Genomic DNA, 25341 nt, shown 5'->3' with positions numbered 1-25341 from the left:
CCTTATGGTCGCTTATTGACCACTGTGATATTGTGTAGTGCCTTATGGTCGCCCAGAGACCACTGTGATATTGTGTAGTGCCTTATGGTCGCTACTGACCACTGTGATATTGTGTTGCGCCTTAGGGTCGCTTGAGACCTTAACCCACCAGCTCTCGCTAACCTATCTCAACATGTACACCTGCCACACACTGTACCTCCTCACAGGTCTAGTCTACACCTTACTGACTAGTACTATTGACTACTCCGTGGCCTCAGGGCAACCCAACAGCCATTTCATGGAACTCAGACACACCACCACACACGCTACTCCTCCCGAGATCATACTCAGACAGTACAGACTTAGAACACGCAAACTCCCTTTAGCTTTCCTCTCCACACCAATGCAGGTTACACCTAGGAACTCACGCCTAGGCTCTCGCTCTCACGCCAAGACCTGCTGCCCACCATACACTATTACCCGCAAGCACCTTATCAGGTCCCCGAAGCTCGCTCCAACCCCACACGACCAATGTGAAGTCAGACATCACTTGACTAACAAGCCTATTCACGCTACCAAAAAGCTTACCCCTAGTACCAACCTCAAGCCACCACTACCAAAAAAGCTCCAACACCTTAAATGTGCTCTATTAAATGTTCGCTCACTCAACGCCCACGCTTTAGAAGTCAATGACATCGTTACCAACCAAGACCTAGACATATTAGCCATAACAGAAACATGGTTGCACCCTGCCTCTGGCCCGACTATCAGTTTAGCTGTACCATCAGGTTACTCAATCTTAAGACAGGACAGATCAGCTAAAATGGGAGGTGGAGTCGCACTAATCTTTAAAGACACCCTAGCCTTAAGACAGACTCCCACCACAGGGGAAGACTTCATTGACATCCTCTCAGCCAAACTCACCCTCTCCCCCAAAGACACAGTAAACATTCATGTCATATATAGACCCCCAGGCCCCACCAATAATTTCAAAGGCATAGTCAACCATCTTCTTGGAAAAAACATTAAACAAACTTCCAAAACATTGTTTCTAGGAGACCTTAACCTTGGCTATAATGATAAACTTGACAAAGAAGCTATCACCCTCACCAGAACCCTCACAGATCTAGGATTCACACAGATAGTCACTGCCCCGACCCATAATAAAGGCTGTATCCTAGACTGGGTGGCTGATCACAACTGTGGCTCCACCCTCAACTCCAACACAGCCCTTCCATGGTCTGATCACAACTGCCTTCAATTCTGCATCCCCATAACCTCCTACTCCATACCTCTTATACCAGCACCGGCCATGCTAGCCAGAAGTGCCAAAAAACTTACAGCAGACAATATACGTCCCCTTCTCAACATCCCTTGCCTAGCGCCACCGTTCTCCTCTGACCCCAGCATACTAGCAGAGATCTTCAAAGACACACTCACCCATGCCATCAACACCGCAGCCCCTCTTGAAAACAAAAACAAAAAAAAGTTTCACTCCAACGGAGTTGGTTCACGGAGGACTTATTAAATCTTCGCCAATGCAAGCGCCAAGCCCTCAAAACATGGCAGGCCAATCCCTGTGACGCCACCAAAGTAGACTTTCTCAGTATCTCCAAAAAATACAAACATGCCATATTCAAGGCGAAATCAGAAACCTACAATAAACGTATCCTGGAAGCCAACTCCCACTCAAAAGAGCTTCTCACCATCTTTAAAGAGCTCACTATCCCCCCAATTTGCACAGATGAGATTGTTAAGGATGAGGCCTGGTGCAACAGCATTCAAACAGCAATGTTAAATAAAATAGACCTTCTTCAAAATAAAATAGCAGAACACTTTAAGGCTCTGCACCCCCAACAGACCCTCTCCGTCAATAACACCAAAGATGAGCACACCTCCAAATTCGATTTCTCCCCAATCACCGAGTCAGACACTCTCCACATCCTCAAACAGCTCAAACCATCTCAATGCAAAGGAGATATATGCCCCCCCAACATCATTAAAGAATGTGCGACAGCCCTCGCACCAATCATCACAGCATTCATTAACGCCTCATTCAAGACAGGCAAAGTCCCTGACAGCCTTAAAGAGGCGTGGGTGCGCCCACTCCTAAAGAAACCAACCCTGGACCCTGCCCAACCTAATAATTATCGGCCCATTACTACGGTTCCATTTCTCCTAAAAATCCTAGATAAAGCTGCACATATGCAGATACAGGCTTACCTGGAAAACAACTCTGTCCTAGGTAAAAGGCAGTCCGGATTCCGCAAAGGTCATGGCACTGAAACCGCCTTACTAGATCTTAAGAATCAAATTACCCTGATCCTAGATAAAGGCAAGCCGGCCCTTCTGCTCCTCCTAAACCTCTCGGCGGCATTTGATTTAGTCGACCACGCCATCCTCACCAACCATCTCACTCAGGCCGCACATTTCTCCAAACAAGCCACAAATTGGATCACCTCCTTCCTCGAAGGTAGAGTGATGAAAGTGTTTTCCAATACAGCCAATGCAGAGCCTACCACCATCAGGTATGGAGTCCCTCAGGGCTCATGTACGGCTCCCACCCTCTATAATCTTTTTACCAAACCTCTCTTTGATAAACTGGACGCACTTGGGATCACATACACCAACTACGCTGACGATACCCAAGTACTCCTCCCGCTCACAGGACTCTACCACCAGGACGCAGCCACCCTCCAGAATATATACGCCACCATCCAAGCATGGATGGCCACAAACGGTCTATGTCTTAACGGAGACAAGACCGAAATCCTCATCCTTGGCCAAAAATCCCCTCTCACAAACCTCGACCCCCTCTTCACCAACTTCTGCATTGACAATTGTGTCATCCCAGTTCTACCTTCTGTTAAAACACTAGGAGTCCACATTGACGCATCACTCTCCATGGACAAGCAAGTCAACTCCATTGTCTCTGCCTCCGCCCTGAGCACTTAACTCATTAATGCAATCAAACCATTCCTAACTAAAGATAACTGCCTATCCATTGCCAGAGCCACCATTGGAGCCAAACTAGATTATTGTAATGCGCTACTGGCTGGCACCTCCAACTCCAATCTCAATAAACTCCAAATAACACAAAATAATGCACTAAGAGCAGCCCTCAATATACCTAAAAGGGACCACATCGCGCAAACCAGAAGGGAAGCACACTGGCTACCTGTCAAAGAGCGCATTACATTCAAAATACTTACCACCGCACACAAATGTATTAACCTGTCTGCACCTTCATACCTGTCCGACACGCTAGTCAGATCCCACTCCAATAGACCAATGAGACAATGCCACACCAACCAACTTAGGGTCCCACGCATCAAGCAAGCTAAAGCAGGTGGAATAAGCTTCCCCTACATCGCACCTAAACTATGGAACGCATTACCTAGCACGCTCAGAGCAGAAACCTCTCTCACTGCATTCCGAAAAAAACTGAAAATCACCTTGTTCAACTAACTCCTCCAACTTTTGTCTTCTGACCCTCTCCTCTCTTCTCTCCTCCTCTCCTATAGCTACTACCTTTCTCTTGCAACTAAGTTATGACTTTTCTGTATGTATAACAAGTCATGTTCATATCTGTAACGAGCGCCACGATGCCCTATGGGCTGCCTGTGCGCTTAACAAATGCGAATAAATAAATAAATAAATTACCATAGTTGATGGTTTCCTTTTCCCCCACCATCATCATTCGAACTCTGCACTGTTAACTCATAAACCTCTCCTGCCCAGGAATTCATGGAATGTACTGACAAGAGTCTGGAGGGCCTTTGTGGTATGAGTTAGCAAGACTGCACCATTCACATAGAGTAATAGTGGGTACGGACGACCCGCTACCCTTTGGACGGCAGTAACGCCGGATTGTCCAGCTGGCAAATTATTGATGTATAGATTGAAGAGGTGTGGGGCCAACACACAGCACTGCTATACAACTCTCCCTAATGGAAAAAGTGAGGATAGCTGGGTCATATCTTACATTAATGGTTAGGTCCGAATACAAGCTTTCCAGCACGTTTAATAATGTAGCAGGAATCCCTTTATTATTCTTCATTACGTACCATCATTGTGCCCTATCCCATAGTCAAACGCTGATGATGGGTCTATGAAAGCAAATTACAAAGGCAATCCATGGCCCTCTGATACCTTACTAGTTACCGGACGGAGATTCAGAGATGGTTGTCTTGTACTAATCCCCTTCCTAAAACCATATTGGGTTTCCGCTGAAGGATAGAATTCCTTATCCCAGTCAAGGGCTGGAGTATAGCTCAACCTTCCAAATAACTTTGCTGCAGCGTTGAACGGAGAGATGGGCCAATAGCAGGAGGAAACCCATCTGTCCCCTTTCTCAAAAATGGGGACCAGTATTGCCGGTTTCCAAGAAGTAGGAACAACACTGGACTTACTAACAGCTGAACTGTTATAACTTATTTGTTTCCGGGAGGCTCGCTAGGGGAAACGGGCTCGCCTTGGAAGCAAGATGGTGCGGAACACCACAGGTTCCGCGCTTATAAATCTCTAGGTATTACGCGTGTTATAAATAACAAATTATTATGATTAACTGCTCACCTAAAACACAGGGTCCAGCTACAACAGCTGGGCAACAATCAGGGACTGGATTCTTGCGATTTGCTTATTTTTATTTATTGAATTTGTTGATAGCGCCCAGATCCGGAGGTATCACAGCCATAGTTGATTTCAAAAGCACTGACCGGACTTCCTCGTGGGGCAAAAATCATAGATGCTTGCAGTCGGGTTAAGTTAGCGCTTTGCAGCTCTAAGTCGATTCATGAAATGCTGCAAAATGATTGACCCAAGCGGCCTCCATTGCGTTGATCTTATGATATATTTTATTTTTATCGCAGTCATACACAAGTGTTTGAGAGCGTGACCAGGCAAAGGGAGGGGAAAAGGGGAGAACAAAAACAACAGTCTTACTAGGTCCAGTGACAATAAGAATGCGCAAGTTCATGGGAAGGGGAAAAGGGGGAAAGTGCATGGGAGAAGTGGAAAGTGCGGAACAGAGGAGAGAACAGAATAAAAGTGGAAGGTATTGAGGTACTTTCGGAACCGGAGATGGTTCTCCTCAAGTTTCAAGGTGGCAGGAAGGCTGTTCCAAAGGGAGGCCCCAGCCGAAGACAGATCTATCCCCAGCTCGTTTCTTATAAAAACCACTGACCTTGAGGGAGTTAGAAGTATTTGTATTTGGTTTATTTATAAAGTGCAACCAGGCCCAGGTGCAACTCTCGCCTACTGCATTTCCATTTTCTGCTCGAATGCTGATGACCCCCAACTTCTTTTCAGGCTTCCCTCAGCCACCTCCTCTCCTTCCCTCATCTTGAGTGCTTTATTGCCATTCGAAATCAGTGTGCCACCATTGATCTTTTTCTAAATGCCAACACGACTGAGATCCTCCTCATTGGTACACCTTCTCCATCCTTTCCCCACACTCTCTGGCCGGCCTCCCTTGGCTAACACGGAAGCTAAGAAATCTTATTTGGACTCCAGAATTCTACGTGCAACCTCGAATTCCAAGGAATTATTTCAAATCTTGAAAGAACAAGAGGCTGTTCCAGAACCGGTAGTATCTGCGATCACCAAAAATGACGATTGGTGCTTGGATATCCAGAATGCCATGGCAAATAAATTGGATGGTATCCGGGAATCCATAGCCACCAAAGAAAGTGTTTCCAACACACAGGGCACCCATTTAGTCAGTAATACCTTTACTAGGGATCCAGATATCCCCATTTTTTGACTTTACACCTATATCAGAGGAGGAGCTAGCCTCCATCATTAACAAACTTAAAGCAACTAATTGCACAGGGGATCCATGTGCTTCTACGATCATCAAAACATGTCCCCCAACTCTGGTACAGGCCATATGTAAATTTGTCAATGCTTGTCTGCAGAACTGCACGGTCCCAGACGATTTGAAGCAAGATTAGGTTACCCCTTTATTGAAAAAATTCAACTTGGATCAAAACGTACCCACTAACTACAGGCCGATAACTAACACCCCATTCCTACTAAAGATATTGGACCTGGTCGCCTATATTCAAATAGCTCAACATATTAACTCCCACCCCATCCTCAATCCCTTTCAGTCAGGGTTCAGACAAGGCTTCGGCACCGAGACCTCGTTATTGGATCTCAAGTCACAACTGCTCCAAAGAATGGACACCCTGAAGGTTGCCCTCCTTATTTCCCTGGACCAATCGTCAGCGTTCGACCTGGTCGACCACGTCATACTAGCAGATAGGCTTATGTCTGTAGCCATTTGTTCGCGGGCTGCTACCAACTGGCTGCTATCTTTTCTATCTAATAGATCCAGTAGGGTATGCGGTAACAATGCTAAAGCACCAGCAATCCAGATACTCTTTGGAGTGGCACAAGGTGCTAGCTTGTCGCCGTGCATTTATAACATCTTCACGACTCCTTTCTTTGACCATCTTGTCCAGGAGGGCATACTTTTTTCCAATTATGCTGATGACACCCAATGTCAAGCATGACGAGGATGAAAGAGAACTCAACCGTATTTTCGCCATAATTGAACAATGGATGATGCTGAATAATCTTGCACTCAACCGTGGAAAGACGGAACTTATGGTTGTGGGATCTGATAGTATTATAGCCAAATTAGACCCAGCCTACAAACAGTTTCAGCTGGGAGGCGCTTAATTCCCACTCTTCCCAAGGTAAAGATTCTGGGTGTGGTTCTGGACCAATCGCTCAACATGAAGTCTTATGTGGCCAGTACTGTTTCCTCTGCCACCTAGTATATTAAATTGCTGTCCCATCTACCACCATTTATCTCTCAGCCCAATGCAGAGTCCATTGCTCGTGCTATTATAGGATCAAAACTGGATTATTGTTGCAGTTTATTAGCAGGTTCCAGTAAAAAAAACATCAACCGTCTCCAGGTGGTTCAAAATGGAGCGGTTAGAGTGGTTTCTGAACTTGCATACTTGGCACATGTATCTGAGGCACGGCGAGCATTGCACTGGCTGCCTGTGGATTCACGACTATCCTTTAGACTCCTAGGCATTACATTTAAATGCCCCAAGGGCAATATGCCCACCTACCTACAAGGGTACATAGGAATAAAACCCTGTGTCAGAATAATCAGAACCTGCTTCACCAGCCCAAAGTGAAAAGTAAGAAAGCACAATGTGGCGCCTTTGCTTTCGCGGCGCCGGCTCTCTGGAACACCCTGCCAGATCAATTGAGAAACTCAGCAGCTCTGAGTAACTTCAAGAAGGGCCTTAAAACCTTCCTTTTTAAATAGTAGCCTTCGAATCTGTAGTACCACTCTTACTGATCCCCCGGTTTCTTCTAGTCTTTTCTTGTTGTGTCTGAGCCCTCAAACCCATGGGTTTATGGTTGCGCAATACAAATGTAATAAAGTAAAGTTAGACCCCTGGGGAACACCACAGTAAGAGAGGGAGATAGAAGATAGGAAGGACCCAAGTTGTACCTGGGAGGGTTGATCAGAGAGGAAAGGTCAGCCAGTCCAGAGCCTGATCAGTGATACCCAGGTTGTCACAGAGACGGTGAACAGGGTGGTATGGTTGACCGTGTCGAAAGCAGATGAGAGATCGAGTAGGAAGGACAGAGGGAGTGTTAGAGTCAAGGTTGGAGAGCAGATCTTCACGGATGTTCAGGAGAACAGTTTCCATGCTTCTGGCAGCTATGAAGCCGGATTGGTGATTATGGAGAGAACCGACAGAATCGGAATGAAGATTAAGCGGAGAGATGGTCCAGCTTTTCCAGGAGTTTACCCAGAAAGGGAGTAATGGAAATGTTGCGATAGTTAGCCGGACAAGAAGGATCAGCTCTGGGTTTCTTAAGGGGAGGATGCACAAGAGAGTGCTTCAGAGGGGAGGGGAAAGATCCAGAGGCAAAGGAGAGGTTTCAGAAATCGGCAAGGGCCGGAGCAAGGGCATGAATGTGGTCCTTAATGGTTTTAGAGGAACAGGGATGAACCTGTTTTGATGAGGCTTTCATAGATCGGACTTGTCTAGTGACCTCATCAGGTGGGAAAAGGGGAAAGGAGGAGAAAGAGGGCGGGGGAGTTGGTGAGGGAAGGTATGCAGGCATAGAAGACGGGGGAGAGGAGAGGGAGCGGAGGAGAGGGTGCACAAGATGTCCTGGGTTTTAGAGATAAAGTGAGAGGAAAGGGCATTGCAAAGAGCCTGGGAGGTGAGAGGAGGGGTGGAGACTGCAGCAGGGTTGGCCAGCTCCTTACAGATTTTAAAGAATTCGGCCGAGTTGTTAGATGCTGCAGAAACACAGGCTTGAATGTGGACTTTCTTCTTGGTACGGACAGAGAGTCAGTATTGCCTTTGGAGCAGGCGGCAGGCCAGTTTGTCAGGGGATTGCCAAGAAGCCCTCCATTTCCTCTCAGTCACCCTACACTTACGTTTAAGTGTGGCTAGGTCAGAATCATACCAAGAATTGCACATGGCTTTCGACTTCAAGCGAATCCTCATGGATCTTGAGCCCTGTTGTATCATGTACTCGTCGGATTGCTTCAGATATCACCGCCCAATGCCTATGAAGGTTGCCTTCTTGGGCTGCTTCATTTATGGACTCCCATAGCTTTTCGTTCTGCTCTTTTCTTCCTTAGTTCACTGCTTTCGTGTAGGCACACCTTTTGTGATTTATTAACACCTTAGAAGACTGTATTCTTTTAATGAAAATTATAATGCAAGATCTAGCTACTGCAAATGATAGAAATGTGACACCCTCACTTGAGTCCATAGAACTCATCCAGCCCCGCTCATCTAAACCGCTACAATCCAAATGATGCTGTAGAGCTTAATACTGGCAGCTAGCCTGCTCTAAATAGCGTTCCAATTTTTGGACATATTTGCAGACAACAGAGTGGGGGTTTGGTATCTGGGGGGAAAGTGAATTGCCCAGGATCGCGCATTGTGCCCAAAAGGTACAGACATGGTTTTGACCCAGATGACAGATTCCAGATCCAGTAATTTAGCAACTCACCCCAAAACTCTGTCGAATCCAAAGGGCAAGACCACTCTCCATGGTGATCCTGGTTCCACTATGCTCCGTCTCCGCAAGAGAAAGGTGGAACGATTGCAGTTTACAGCAATCCCTAAAACTCTGTTCATTGGTGAAACCTTATCGATGGACGTTCTGAGAGTGTGTCCTCCTAGTACATACCTTTATCGAAGGTGGTTCAAATCTTCACATCTCGCGTGACATTTCAAAGCTGTGAAATGACAGCCGCCATCTCACAGATATGAGGAATATTCCATTACGAAGAGCGTTGACCTGGACTATTACATGTCCCTACACCCGTGTTCCAGTGAAGATTATGAGGCAGGAATATTTCCACTACTAACTTTCCAGTTTGGGAATTTTGAGGAATAAAAACATTCCAGTTCCCAACTGGAGAATTTCTAATCAAGTAAAATATATTTGAAAGTTTAAAAGGACATTTTTGTTGCAATCCTTCCTTTCTTTCAATTGAGCCATTCCAGTCCATGGAGAGCTTTTCACGCTTAAGAATGGAAAGGAGGTTCTCCTCCTTTCTGGCGGGACGCCACAATCCGGGTCCCTGCCACCCTTTCAATCCCAGCCAGTCCCACTGTTGTGCAGAGTACCCCAGTGCTCCTCACTATCTCTCACCTTTACATTCAGCCACTTCTTGGCATAATCCACGTGCACGGCTTCATGTGCTACTCCTACGCCGACGATATGCAAATTATTGCGCAACTTGATCCAGCTCAGCTGGAGACGGCTGAGGAGTTGCCTGAAGGCAGTGGGCGATTGGATGGCCAGGAACTGGCTCAAATTGAACGTGAGAAAACAGAGGTGATGGTGGTTGGCACTGCTACTCCCTATATATGTTATGGACCCCAGAGCTCTGGCCTTAAAATCTAGGCCCGTTTCCTCTACCCGCCTCATCGGCGAAAGATCTAGGCGTTAATATCATGGCATCTCTGTCTATGGCCGCACAGGTGTCATCTACCTGTCAAAAGCAACACTTTAAGCTGAGGACCTTATGGACGGTCCTTCCTTATATCCCATCAAAAGACGTTGCTCCGCCCTCCGTACGGTGCCCATTTGACGCTGCTTCTCCGTCAGCTCCACTGGCTCCCAGTTGAGCAGTGCGTTAAGTTCAAGTCTCTGTGGCTGGTTCACAGAGCCTTCTATAAAAAAGGGGCAAAATATCTTCAAGCAATGTTTCGCCCATACACTCCCCATAGATCGCTACGCTCCCAATCGTCTAAAACTATTAAGCCTCCTAGGATCTGCCTCTCTCAGGTTGGAGGCCGTGCTTTCTCAGTGCTGTGGCTAGGGCATGGAACTCTCTCCCTTTCTGCCAACGTGCCACCGAGGCCTATCTTCCCTTTTGGCGGGCCCAGAAGACTTTTCTTTTTTAGCACTCTGCTCCACCTAGTTTGCCTGTACACTTCGGTGGTTATAGCGCCATGCCGCCTTTGGGCGACCAATGCGCTTTATAAATAATGTTAAGATTCTCTTTGTTGCTTCATATATGACTGCGCCAGGTCTCATCTTATCAAGTGAGCATTGCAGGGGGAACAGGTAGTCGACAACTTTATTGCTCTTACTCCAGATGCTATTTTCTTCTCAGTATTTCCATAATTTTACAGAGTAAAATGGAGCGGCACACTGTTCATCGGTACAGCTTTTCCCCCAGTTTGACCCAACCATTCAGCCAACATTTCAGAACAGAGGTCCAGAAATTCGTGAGAGCGGACCCCAAACCTGCTTTATTTGCCAGACTCTCAAACAGGTGCCAGAATAAAAGATCCCTGCCCAGAGCACCACTGGCCTTTCAGAGGCCTCATTCCCACAGCACGCCGGCCCATTCTCGTTATGGGTCATTTGGCCAAACAAGAGCAACAGGAGAGGTGAGGTTGTATGCATGTTAAACACCGCCCGCCACCTCACAGGTGCCACTCCGAGCCACTTACAGGTCCAATACACCTGTGTATTGCTCAAACCAACAAGTCAGAGATATTTCAGGAGCAGCTGCTGTCAGCCATTTTAATAACAGGGACGGTGTACCTGCCGCCTGGGGAGCGTTCCCAGTGGAGGACACCTGAAGTGCAATTACCAGCTTATCAAAAGCAGCTGCATCCCAGAAACCTGGGACCCTCCCAGAAGCCTGCTCCAAACACATGGCAGCCAAACGTGCCAACTCTCAAGAGGCCACCAATATGAGGCAGGTGCGCACATACACAGGCACACACACACACAGAGGCAGGGACACACACACACACACACACACACACACAGAGGCAGGGACACACACAGGCATACACACACACAGAGGCAGGGACACACACACACAGGCATACACACACACAGAGGCAGGGACACACACACACACAGGCACGCACACAGGCATACACACACACACACAGGCATACACACACACAGAGGCAGGGACACAGACACACACAGAGGCAGGGACACACACACACACACACAGAGGCAGGGAGACACACATACACAGGCATGCACACACACACTGGCATACACACACAGAGGCATACATAGAGGCAGGGACACACACACCGGCATACACACACACACAGATGCAGGGACACACACACAGGCACACACACACACAGAGGCAGGGACACACGCACACAGAGGCGGGGACACACACACACAGGCATACACACACACACACACAGGCATACACACACACACACACATAGAGGCAGGGACACACAGGCACACACACACACGCTTCTGCTGGGAGGCGGCCTACACAAGCATTACCCTTCCTGGCAACAAAGCCGTTCCTTTGGAGTAGGGAGTGCGTGAATGGCCAGTGAAATGACACTGGCAGATTGCTCCTATAATTTCAGTTCCGTGGTGGGGAGGAAGTCATGGCATTTATTCTTCAGAGCATGAAACATGGCTTTAAAAGCCATCCAAAAGCAAGGATTGTACTGCGCAGATGACAGGGCGGCTTACGGCCTGAATCAGCCATGATATAGATGTAGAGAACTGTGGCCATTTCGCAGACCCCAGCACTTGGATCTACCAACCCCTTTTTCCTATATGCTCATGTTGCAACCCCGACATATAAGGTTTTGCTTTATACCTCTGAGGATTCTGGAGGTCTACTCCATGCACCCCGAATATTCTTTCTTCCTCTGAGAATAGGGTTCGACTCCCGAGCATGGCCTCTCAAAACCCGTAAAATAGCGCTAGTAGTCAGTCTCTAAACGGTCTTTTTTAAAAAAAAAAAATTGATACAGCTGAACAAGTCAACTTTTCAAATTATAGCAGATCAATTATTTACAAACTTCAATTGTACAATCGAAGAGAAAATTCAATATACAACATGAAATGTTCCCTTAATGACATTTCTATTTCACGTTGCAGAAGAAAATACATAAAAAGAACTGAGCAATATCACAGCACAATTTCTTTTGATGAGGTTATTGTAAGCTAATACTTTGTGGATCCTCTGTCAAGTTAATCATTCTTAAAAAGTTTAAAACCGCTAACTGCATAGAAACGCCTGTAAAATTCACAAGAATATACCATAAAGATTCTATTGTTAATAGGTAATTGTGTTTAAAGAAAAATGAAAAAAGCATGCTGTTCTTATTTCCAGCAACCCATAGCATTCAACTAAAAGATGCTTCAGAGTTTCCGACTTACCTCGCTCTTTGCAGAATCTCTTTTTTTAGCAATGATCTTTCGTACGGCCAATACGTTTCGTGTGTGCCACAGGTTCATCCTAAATCTCAATAAGTAATTTCTTGCCCTTGCATTCGGAAATTTAACCAAATAAGATTCAGTTATATTCACTTTCTTGTGGACAAAATGATATTCCCCAAGGGACTTGACCTTTCGACACGGTTCCCTAATGGATATCCAATCCCATCTGTACAGGTTACGCTTTGCACTATCGGGATTAGCATTTAAAAGGGTTTCAGATATATCAACTTCTTCCATACACTGCTGAACCTTCAACAGCCCTATCTGCATCTTCTTGGGACTTGGCCCGACAATGTAGGTTGCAATAATATACACGATTGCATTGTTCTCCTGAACTAACAGACATTTCTGGTAGAAAGAGATCATTTTTCATTTGTAGATTGCATTTAAAGATATTAGCCCCAATTCTTGTCTAAAACAACAAATTGGTAAACACTTGGGCAAATGCAAAACTCTATGCCAAAAGAGGCCTTCCAATCTGGACCAGACAATGTCTCCCTGCCAAGATCTCGATTCCGCGCCACATGTTACCGTCGGGACAGCCTTCTGTTGGTAATATATAATGGCAGGGTTCAAAGAAAATTTACCATACTTTGCTAGAGTAATGCACGCTTGTGCCGCAGCTGTCCTCATCTTTACTTGCACTTCAGCATAGTAGGGCTTGTCAGATGGACGATTGTTCGTATTGAGCCCCAAATATTTATATTCTTGCGTCACTGCGATGTTATCGTCTTGCAGTGGCCCTTTTAAGTAACCTTTCTGTTCAAGACGGGAGTTGTTATGAATCAAGACTCTACATTTGCTCTTGTTGATAGTGAGGAAGTTGCTTTTGGCATATAGTCCCAGTGAGTTAGCAATGCTCGTAATCCCCTGGGAGTTTTGGCCAACAACACCAGGTCGTCAGCATAAAACAACCAAGGGATATTAGGACCTATGGGGCCTATGTCTGAAATGAAAAAGTTGAAGACAGCTGAGGCCAATACACAGCCTTGCGTCAGTCCCCTAAAGGTGTTGATGGGGGCTGACAGATTCCCATTCATTGAGAGTCTTATCTGTATTGACGTGTTGGTATGAAATGGATTTATCCAATGCTGCACTGATAGAGGACATCGAGCCCTCTCCAACTTGGCCATACGCAACTCCCTTGACACAGAGTCAAAGGCAGCCTGGAAATCTATAAATGCTAAGTAAAGAGCCTGTTGTCTTTCCCTCTCCTGTTGCTGTATTGCATGCAAGGCTATTAAATTCACTGTAGTTCCCATTCCCAAAAGGAAACATGTTTGGAATGGGTCTGCCAATTTAGAATCATTAACCCTTGCAGTAAAATGTCTGAGAAGGAGCCTGGCAAACAACTTCCCCGGCACATCTAGCAATGTAACTGGTCTATAATGTTGTGGTGCTTGTCTGTCACCCTTTTTGTACAGAGGGATAACCACTGATTTTTGCCATGATGCTGGAATTTTCCCTGTAAACATAACCTGTTTGAATATAAGAGTTAGAATTGTAGCCCAGGCCTCTGGATTTGATTTCATCATCCAATTCGATAATCCGTCTGGGCCCGGGGCCCTGGACGTGCTTAGTTTGTGAATCTGCAGTAGGATGTCCTCTGTATCAAATGAAAAATTATATAAACCAGATTGGATCTTATGTTTATAAATGGGAGCCAAATTCAAGTCTGCATATAATGTTTCATAGTATGTGACCCAAACCTCCTCAGGGACTGCATTGATTTGAATTTGCATCCAACTTATTCCTCAGGCCTTATCAACTGTCTCTTTTCTGGCTTTTTCCATTATTGTGAACTTACCAACAGAAGAGTCTCCAGAGTAATGCAGGGCATCCAGACCGTGACACTATAGTAAAGTGGTGGACTCCAGCAAGGGCTACAATGCTCAGCATTACTCTGAAGACTCCTCTGTTGGTAAGTTCACAATAATGGAAAAAGCCAGAAAAGAGACAGTGATAAGGCCCGAGGAATAAGTCAGATGCCAATTTAAATCAATGCAGTCCATGAGTAGGTTTGAAGATGTGGCACGCACTTCATTTGTGGAGCTCTAGAATGGAACACTGTGGTAAAGTGCTGGACTACAGCAAGGGCCAATACGCCAGATGTGGCCTACCGGACTGGACAATACTGCACCAAAAGTGGCCACCAAACTGTACAATACCCCAGAAGCGGCCTGCAGTGGTCAGCATTGGGGCAGCGTATTGAAGATGTGGCATGCACTTTAGGAACTGTGCATACTACAGCTGCATGTGTGGAGCTCTAGAACCCGTTGTAAAGTGGTGGACTCCAGCAAGGGCCAACATATGTGGCCACCAGGCTGGACAATACTCCAGAAACGGCCTAACGGACTGCAGTGTTCAGCACTGGGCAGAGCATTGAAGACGTGGCACACACTTTAGGAACTGTGCATACTACAGGTGCATGTGTGGAGCTCTAGAATGGCACACCAGGGTAAAGTGGTGGACTCCGGGCAAGGGCCATAATACTCCAGATGAGGCCACTGGGCTGGACAATACTCCATAAGTGGCCACCGAGCTGACAATACTCCAGAAGCAGCCACCAAGCTGGACAATACTCCAGAAGCAGCCACCAAGCTGGACAATACTCCAGAAGCAGCCACCAAGATGGACAATACTCCAGAAGCAGCCATGCAGTGTTCAACACTGGGCAGAGCATTGAAGACGTGGCACACACTTTAGGAACTGCGCATACTACAGGTGCATGTGTGGAGCTCTACAATGGCACACCAGGGTAAAGTGGTGGATTCCAGCAAAGGCCATAATACTCCAGATGTGGCCACCAGGCTGGCGATGCTCCTGATGTGGCCACAGGACTGCAGCAATCAGCAGTGGGCAGAGTATTGAAGATGTGACACGCACTTCATACTACTGCTGCATGTGTGGAGCTCTAGAATGGCACACCGTGGTAAAGTGGTGGACTCCAGATGAGGCCACTGGGCTGGACAATACTCCATAAGTGGCCACCGAGCTGACAATACTCCAGAAGCAGCCACCGAGCTGGACAATACTCCAGAAGCAGCCACCGAACTGCACAATACTCCAGAAGCAGCCATGCAGTGTTCAGCACTGGGCAGAGCATTGAAGATGTGACACGCACTTTAGGTACTGGGCATACTACAGCTATGTGTGTGGAGCTCTAGAGTGGCACACCGTGGTAAAGTGGTGGACTCCAGCAAGGGGCATAATACTCCAGATGTGGTGAAACTGGACTGGACAATACTCAAGATGTGGCCACAGGACTGCAGCATTCAGCACTGGGTAGAAGGTGCGACACACACTTTAGGAATTGTGCATGCTATAGCCGAAATAATTATGATTAAACAAATATTAAAAATAAAAGCACTTTAAGGTATCTCTGTGGGGGTATTGTAGAATTCGGAAGTTCTCTATGACAACATCTGGTTAAGTAGTGCTATGTGTGGAGGGCTTCCCAATAACCGACTGATGGCCCCAAAAGAGCAGAACACAAATTAAGAGGCCCTACCCAGAAGAACACTAGAAGAAAATCTACCAATGAAACACTTGCTCACACAATGAGATGGATAGCCGGGGTGGTGGGGAGCAGGGGTTACTAGTAGCTCCCGTCCCTAAACCCGCCACCCGTGATTGGCTGGCCTGCATCAGGCACCAAGAACTATGCCCACCACACTGGGGATTACGCCTTTTTAAAAAACTCGGCGTCCCCAAGCGAACAGGTGAGCCCCTGGAGCCCCCTCACCCCCTTAAAATCTTGGGCCTTGCCCTCCTCTGCCCTCAGGCCCCGCTTGCTGCCTCATACCCCCGGCCTCCTTCCCTCTACCAAGGAAGCAGGCCTAGGTGAGTTTACCCCCAGAGCCTTGCCCCACAGGCCTCCCAAAAAATTTCAACACTGGAAAAAAGTGTTTAAATGGCGTTTTTCGCGCCCTATGTGTTCCGGTATCCTTCCCCATGCCCCCTCCTTCCCCAGCCGAATTCCGCCTCCCAAACCTCCCTTGCACACTGATTTGCTACTCCCCCCAAATCACCAACCCTCCCAGGGCAGCTCTCTGCCCGGCAGCCCCAGCGAGGACCCCAAGGCCAAGGGTGGCTCCTACATTGGCGGCTCCAAGATGTGTCTGCAGGTGTCCGCAGGGGAAGCCAGCAGTCAACAGACACCAACAAAAACTGAGTGTGGCATGTGTGGGGAGTAGAGCAATTACTCTACTCCTCAAAACCCCTGCCACTCTATCTTATCTCCCAATAACATAGACTGCCATAGACTCACACCAGGCGTACGCAGAAAGATTTGTGACACCAGACTGAACCTATTCATGACAGGATTGTAGAAATTGCCTTGCATTACATACTAACATACTTGCCAAGGTCAACAAGCGCCGCACATAGACTTGCATAACAGCACACGACGACTACCGACCGTAAAACACCCCTAGCCCAGCCAACGGGCCCACCGGGCTGAGGCTGCCAACAGCACATCACTGCTCTCTTGCACTTTTCCAGCTTATTCCCACTAACCCGCTCCCCCCTTCCCCCTTTTTTTTTTTCAGAGCCGCCAGAGCGCCAGGGGACCACTCCGGTGGTGATAGTGAACGGTACAAATATCCTTTAACGTTAACATTAACATTAGTATTCAAAGCATGCACCATCTTCCATGTACCATTTAATAATTCAACTCCATGTACTGTCCTCACGTACCTGGTTTCATATTTGTCCAGCTTCTCCTCTTCCCAGGCAGTGTTGCCCCCGCCAAAGTTCTGCCCGGCAGTTTTCTCCAGCCCCTGAACCAGCCAGTACAAAAAAGAGAAATTTAAAAAAAAAAAAAATAATCAGCATTAACCAAATGAAACGTTGACTTTTTAGATTGTAGCGGGGGGATTAGAGCAGTAATATCAGATTAACAAACAGATCAGCGTAATGGCCTCCGGCGAGGCAAGAGCAGCGGGCAGCATTGCCCAGGAGTGGAAACGGGCGGGGGCAAAGAGGGGGAGGAGCGAGGGGGCGGGGCGCTATGGAGGGAAAGCTAAAGAGAGAAAAGGGGAGCCACCACCCACTACATACTCTAACCGAAAAGATGGAGTAATGAGGCTTAAGCCTCGTATCCTAAAATCACCCCTGATGGATAAAATCTATCAGTAAGAAGAAGACAGAGCAAAGGAAAAGATGGAGGCAGCTTGGATGGTACACCTGGGGACAAGGGAGCCGGCTTATGAATTTGCAGGGGGGGGGGCCCAAATACAGGAAGGAAGTGACATCACTGGCAGTTATATGGCCGCAAATTTGCAAGTAGTCGCCAACTTGGTGCAACGGCGGGGGGGGCGGACTTTGGCGCGCGCGCGCAGTGCAGAACAGTGGAAACATTGGCTAGCATGCACTGCATATACTAAAGTTAAGAAAGAAGGAGATTTAAGCCTTCGAGTTGCATTCCAGTAAGACATCACTGCCCCTACTCCACCGCTCTATAATCGTCCAGCAACACAACTAGGATGGGAGAATGAAATGCTTGCTAAACAGAAGGTATGGCTGCAAGGTGGAGTACCACCACCACCACCAAAAAAAAAAGGTCCCAATTCAAGGGAAACGAGAAGTAAAGACGTTTCCCGATTAAAAACTACCAAGCAAGACATGTGTGGTGCCATAGTTCAGTAAAACATCAACAATTCAAACTTACAATGGTGCTGCTGTAGATTGGCCAGCCGAAAGTGACATTTGCTAAGATGTTACCTCTGGGTAACCAGACAGAGTTAGGGATGTAGCTTAATCTTAAACCTTTCAGTGGTCACATCAGATGTGCTGCTAAAGTATAATGCAGTCCTGGCTGAAGTATAATGCAATCCTGGCTGAAGCATAATGCAATCAAGTGTGGTTTCAGACTTGGGGGGAGGAGGGGAAGAGTGTTAACTGCTTTTAACATTGTAGTTTACCAGAAATTCTGGTAACGTAGTGTTCAATGTTAAAAAGCAGTTACCCAGGCTCACCCTGCACCCAGGTGATGTTTGGGACTGATGGAAGCACTCGCGTCTAAATGTTGTAGCCATGGTTGTCTCCATGTTTTAAAAACTCCCACTTTCCGGGTTTTCAACATTCATTTGAAACACCCCTTATTCAAAAAATGAAGGAGTCAGTAAAAAAGCCAATGCTGAAAAGCCTATTTCGCACAAGTAGTAAGGCCCAAAGGGTCAGAGCGACTGTATAGCAGACCATGCCAATGTAGGATACTCCAGGATTACCTTCAGTCAAAATTTACCCACTGCAATGTTCCTAAATTTAGTTTGCAGAGTAGAGTCCGACTGAACCTCAATCAGCTCTTCCTGGGCATCAAATGGATGATGCACCACCTCCTCTGCCAGAAAAGTCTGCATCACCCAGTCATTAATGCCAGCATTTACTTCAGGGAAGTATTCATCAAAGCTGGACCTTAATGTTGCTAGTTGGCTTGCCCAGCTCCAATTGTTCTTTTGCAAAGGTCTAGCTTCCTCTTGAAGGCAAATACTTTTTTATTCATTCTTTCCTCTGTGTTCTCATGTCCACAGGAATTCCCCCAAAGGTGGGATTGGGAGTTTCTGGGGTGGTGAGTTCTAGTGGTCTTAGTTTCCTTTATAAAATACATAAATCACATAGTATGTCAACCAGACAATGTATCATTGTGTACAGCTTAAAGGGGGCCACCTGACCCAAAGCAGCACACTAGGAGATGTATTTTGGAACAATCAACATTGTAAACACACCTCTAGTTTAGATTGTAAAGAGTGCTTGTGCTGCAATTACAAGCACCCAGTTAATAAAGTCCAGACTTAAAACACTTGATCAGCATTCAGTGAGTAAAATAACCTTATAAAAATAAAATTGGGATTATCAGGCACTGGCAAGCGGGCTCTGCTGTTGCTGTGGGAGAAGTGAGACTTGCAATGGCGACAAATTTAAGGTTAATAGCTGCCGTTTATCACAAGATGGCAGGCCAGCATAGATCTTAACCACTGAATGCCCACTGAACAGCTATAAACCCTTCTATGTCAGCAAGAGGAACCAGTGATAGAAAGCAATGAGGTAATTATACTGTACCATATCCCATGGGAGGTGATGCCCCCCCAAGACTCAGTGAAGGCCCCTCATGTCAAAAGGTTGAAAAGTCCTGGCGTCTCAGTCCCCACAGTCCTAACTTCTCCCCCGCTTAGAGTGGAAGCAGTCTGCGGCACACAGCTTATAATGCAAATCGCACATTTTAAGCATCAGGACAAAAAGCAGAGAACTGAATATATTGCTGAGGTAAATGAGTTCTGACTGGCAAAACTGGTAATACCGTATAGAGCCACATTATCGCACCGCCCAACTATGAGTTTGAGGGCAAAGGTGGAGGAAAATCCTCCAGCAAGAAGCTGGAGGTATTTCCTCCACCATACCGCCCAAAATAGAACAATATGGGATATTACCACCAGCAAAATGACTACCAGTAGTAATACCGCTGAAATCCACCATGGAGTCCTATGGACTCCAATTAATGGGGACTAACACTGCCTACCACCACTTGTAATCCGGCAGTAATACCGCCAGACCAAGTGGCAGTAATGGTAGTACAGTTTGGTGGTATCTCGGCAGATTTACAGGCCACACAGAGACATCACCTCTCTCCATGTTGTCTTTTATTGTAAAGTAGATTACCAGGTTTCAGACCTGTAATATGCCCGTCTCCTCAGGTGACTCAGACCCCTACTATTCCATCCTCCATAAACTTGATGCCCCCAGGCTGTTCTTCTCGTCTACTTTTATTCTACCCATGTAGATCCAGGAACGTCATACTCCTGTTACTTTCATGGATTATTTTACTTCCTGTTCCTTAAAGCCAGGGGTCTTAAACATGTGGCTCTCCAGATGTTTTGGACTATGACTCCTATGATCCATCACCATTGACTATGCTGGCTGGGGCTGATGAACATTGTAGTCCAACACATCTGCAGAGCTAAAGGTTGCAGAACCCGGCGTCCAAGCAGAGGCCTGGAACTCCATACTGCCACAAGCACCTTATCATTTGACTCTGGCTCTGAAATAGAAACTTTATTCCGGCCCTTTACCCACAAACACTGGTTGTTAATATTATACCTTGGAGCTGCACACGTTAATAGCACTAGTGCAAGAAACACTCAGGACGGGCGGTAAAAAGACTTCTGCGGGTCGTATGCGGCCTATGAGTTCACAGGGTTTGGTTGACCAGGGAATAGCACACGAGGCATGGAGTTGGGACAGCATGGCAGGTTAGCTGCTGGCAACCTTTCAGGTGGCAACCGTAAACCCATGAAGAGGAAGCGGAGATGTGCAGTGCTTCTTTCCCCCCCGATTCTCTGATTTGTCAGAGCTACATTTTCAAAGCCTCTCTCTGAATGGAGCATGAGTGCATTCATCTCTCAGTTGACTCACACAGTTATCGTTCTGTCTGCGTCTTTCATTTGTTATAAAACAGCACCCAAGGTTGGTGGCTCTCAGGGGTAGGGAGCCTGGGGCGCTCCAAGGACAATGAACTGGCAGCCAGGGGGTTTTAGCAATGCGCTACTTTTGTAAACAAAATGAACCCCCAAAAATTTTTTGGGACTGCACCAGTAAATCATCAAGAATCGATGACTGGGAGAGAGGCTGCAGGAGAGCGATTCCCCCTAATCTATATGGTACAGTAGCACAAATAGGAGAAGGAGGTTGGTTGGCTCTCGACTTACATCTTGCAACTGCATGTGTATACCAAGTGCTTAATTTGTAAAACAGTAGGTGCCTGTGCCCAAATATGTTCTAGCACTTCTGTGACACTTGGGCAGTTCCACACCACTGCTGCCACCCAGGGTCGGACTGGGACAAGAAATAGGCCCGGTCACCCAAAAAAAAGTGGCCCACCCCTCACCTCAAAAAAGTGGCCCACCCCTCGCCTCACGACACTTGACCTCTGATGATATCACCGGAAGTGATGTAATTTGGCCCCACACCAAAGTGACATCCCGGGAAGCGATGAAACACAACCTTTCACCCCTTGACAAAATAGGAAGTGGCACCAAATAGCAGTGTTCCTAAGTAAACTACACTACGAAAAATATGGTTATGATTTCACTAAGGTGATATACATTTCATACAAGAATGGATCACCATACGTATCATTAATATCTGTGTGTATAGATCCATATTATCAAATTACTGTGACTCCAAGCAGACGTCCAAGGCCACATGATAATATGGTATTATATAGCATTTACCCTTAAGCTCTTTTTTATAGAACAAATATGCATACAATATCACCCAACCTGTGTTGGTACTTATATCGACCCAAGAAGGATGAAAGGTTTTTGAAGAAGAAAAAAGAAATGTGAACATTTTTCCGATTTTTTTTTTCAAACCGCCCCAAGCATGGCCTGAAACCGGCCCTTCCTCCCCTGGGACGATTTCAGCCCGGCCAGGGGCCAATCCAACCCTGCTGCCATCACCCATAGTGTGACAGAGGCCGGGCCTTTGTGGGGCCTCAGGCTCCATTAGTGGCCTATTCATGAAGCCAAAAAAAAGCACACACATTCTTTTGCCGTGATGACCATCATCAAGGGAAAAGAAGGTGTGCGCTTTTTCTTTTGTCTTCATTAATAGGCTCCTAATGGAGCCTGAGACCTCACGAAGGCCCGGCCCCTGTCGCACTAAGCATGTGTGGCAGGGGCCGTGGATCGGGCGGCTGCTTGTTAATGAAGCAACAGCCCGACCCTTTGGTCATTTATCCTCTTTTTTTTTTTCTTTTCAAACTGTGGTTAAGCGCCCCCCCTGGGCATGAGGCTGTGGCCCACCAGAGGGGCGCGCCCCACAGTTTGAATACGGCTGCCCTAAGCCCTCCCCGCCAGGACCATACACACCAATGAGTCCTAGAGGGGAGGGCTTAATCGCACATGTTCGCACTTTTACCCGGCCAGAGAGAAGTGATGCAGTGTCCGTGGAAAGGGCCGGGGGGTGCTCAGCCCCGACTTCATTTTGCCGGGGGGGGGGGGCTAGGGCCCCGGAGCCCCCCGTACTCGGCGCCCCTGCATGGGGAAACCTGTGGGGTACATATAAATGCACCCCTGGAATGAGGGACGAGGGACATTGAAGGAGCAAAGGCTGGGGAGTGACGGGTCTAGATAGGAGGATGGGGACGGAATGTTTAGGGACGGCTGGGGGGGGCCTGGTGAGAAACAGCTGCGAGGGGAACAATGAGGAGCGCCCCCCTCTGAGGAACGGGTGGGAAAAATGATGGAGCCAGCTGAGCGGGGGGGGGGGGCTGGGGGGTGGGTATGGATTCACGGCTACTGAGTAGGGAAAAAGACAGATGCCAGGTAGTGGTAGAGTTACAGCTGGCTCTTTGTTATGAGCAAAGATATGCCCGTTTAGCCTGGCATAGGCGTGTTCAGGGAGTGTCCTGGGGGGACACGTACTACCCCTAGAATATTATTGGCCATCCCAGGTGCCACCCATTATCCTAAACTATGATTATTATCTGGCAAGCCTGTGAGTGCGTGTGTGTGCACACCTGTACCTCATACCACCCTTGCATAAGTGAGTGCCCCATGCCAGCCAAAAATGAGTCAGGGCACGCCACTTGGCCTGTGAACTCCACACACATGTCCCATAACACAGGCAGAGACGTAGGCCAGTGGTTAATAACAGCCCAGCGCTCGAGTAATGAGGATAAAGGGGGAGTTTGCCACAAACCTGAGCCCATGGAGTTCTCGCTCCCATCGGCGTCCAGGCCTATGGCAGTGCCATGTCTTAGCAAAGGCACACATACCAGGCTGGAGGAGTCGCCTAGCGAGGGGAGACTGGAGGATGGGGGTTGTTGGGGAGGCCCAGCTGGAGAGGAACCAAGTGCTACCATAACACACATCCTCCTCTTCAGTATGACACCCCAACCAGTAATTAGGAAGTTTCAGGTGTCCCAACTAGAAATATCTGCATCTCATCAAGGTGGGTTCTGGATGTTCTTAACAAACTCCTGCCACCAACAGGGTATTATTTACCATCCTCTTGGATCCAGCCGGGTGAACTAAACCATGGCATTGCAGGAACAGCCAAAGCCTGAGGAAGGCCAGATGAGTGTCCTCATTGGGTGGAACTAGCAGGTCATGGTCCGATGAGTCCTACTGGTGAAAAGAGCCAGATGCGACCAGGCAGGGCTTGCACGCCGATGAAGAGCACCGGCTCCACATGACAGTCCACGTCCCTCTGCACTCCAGGAACATGATTTTACCAAATGTGCAGGCATGGAATTGATGGCTCTAGCAGGGGCTTCTGATTTCTCTTCAAATTACTGTGTGCACAAGCTCAGGTACTCGCAAGCACAGGCTCATATGGCCTCAACCAGTCTGTGGCAATGGGTGAAGACCTCCATTAATCCATTATTTCTGCGTGGATAGTTGGCCAACAGACAGCATCAGCAGGGTGAGGATAGCCGGCCCAACAACTGAGGTGGGTGATAGAACAGCTGTTAAAGCAAGAATCAGGGCGAAGCAAGCACTGCCTAGGTGCCCTCTTGCACTTGTTAAATTTGAAGCACTTTTAGGACTTTGCCAGCAGTGGGGATGTGTCCTGTCTGATGAACAGGATAGAGGGTCAATGTCCAATGCGCATGTCTACCAAGAGGCAGCACAATTTAAGCACCCACCAGAAATCAGATGCCACCAGCTAACAGGGTGTTCTCCTTATGAGGTTTGCTGCAGAAAAATGTGGTTTGCTCCAAGTATCTCACAGAAAGTAATACACTACAATAGAGCCTGACTGCCCATTAACCTTCTAAAGGCCTAGAATCTTCCTGCACGCCACACCCTGTACCCCGTTGGAAGCATACGTGAGGTGATCTGTAGGATGCAGCATCAGTCGCTTTCAGGCAAAGGCCCTCCCTGGAGACTATTGCGTCGCCTTCCACCAGAGTGAGCAAGTGTTTTTTTCAGTAGTGGTTGTAGATTGCGGCCGTTAATAATGCATCCCTCAGTTCCCGCCAGGCATTGCACATTGAGCATGCAGGAGCAGGAGACTCATTCTATGTGCAGATAGACCAAATGTTTGTCGTGGGGGATAGCTGCATTCTTCTGGCAGAGGTGTTGTGCGATGTGTCTTAAAGTAGTGTATGATAGCAGGTGCATGCGGGTGGGTGGCCATGCCTTCAGACACCTTCCAAAAGCATGGACCGTGATACGCAACTGTGGGTCCTGGCTGTTTTCTTGGGTTCGTAGATGCTGCTGAATTCAGGAATGTCAAATAAAAGTTTCAAACATCCCCATGCTCACCTTGCAAATGGTACTGGTCCTCCGTCATCAAGAAATATGGAGGTGGGAAAATATACAGTAGCCCATGTGAACCTGAAAGTTGTTGACAATCATTGTTTTAACTGACACCAACGGCGACAGTTGTGCCCTGATCCACTTTAATGTCTCTATTGGGCAGGTACAGGTCAACACAAGCATGCATTTCTGTAGCGCTTCTTGGCTATACCAATCGGTGCAAGCTAGGCCTTGGCCCACACAGTTTATTTATTGTTGACTTGTTAGGTGCTTATACAGTAAGAAAATACTGTTTCAAAGCGTCCACAGGGCGAAGGGAGGGAACAAGGGAGTTAAACCATTACAAACAAAA

The 25341-nt window shown here is 47.3% G+C and overlaps 1 protein-coding gene across 1 annotated transcript in view; it reads right to left on the bottom strand.

Moving 5' to 3' along the window:
• Window positions 1-25341, bottom strand: part of CRELD1 (cysteine rich with EGF like domains 1) — a 204563-nt gene that overhangs the window by 116895 nt on the left and 62327 nt on the right. The window contains exon 3 of the mRNA XM_069643263.1: window positions 17422-17504. Coding sequence (XP_069499364.1) covers window positions 17422-17504 — 83 coding nt within the window. The remainder of the gene's footprint in view (window positions 1-17421; window positions 17505-25341) is intronic.

Source organism: Ambystoma mexicanum, chromosome 2p (genome assembly GCF_040938575.1).
Source record: "Ambystoma mexicanum isolate Mex_15411 chromosome 2p, UKY_AmexF1_1, whole genome shotgun sequence".
In the NCBI taxonomy this organism is placed as follows: domain Eukaryota; kingdom Metazoa; phylum Chordata; class Amphibia; order Caudata; family Ambystomatidae; genus Ambystoma; species Ambystoma mexicanum.
This window is presented reverse-complemented; position numbering and strand designations above follow the sequence as displayed.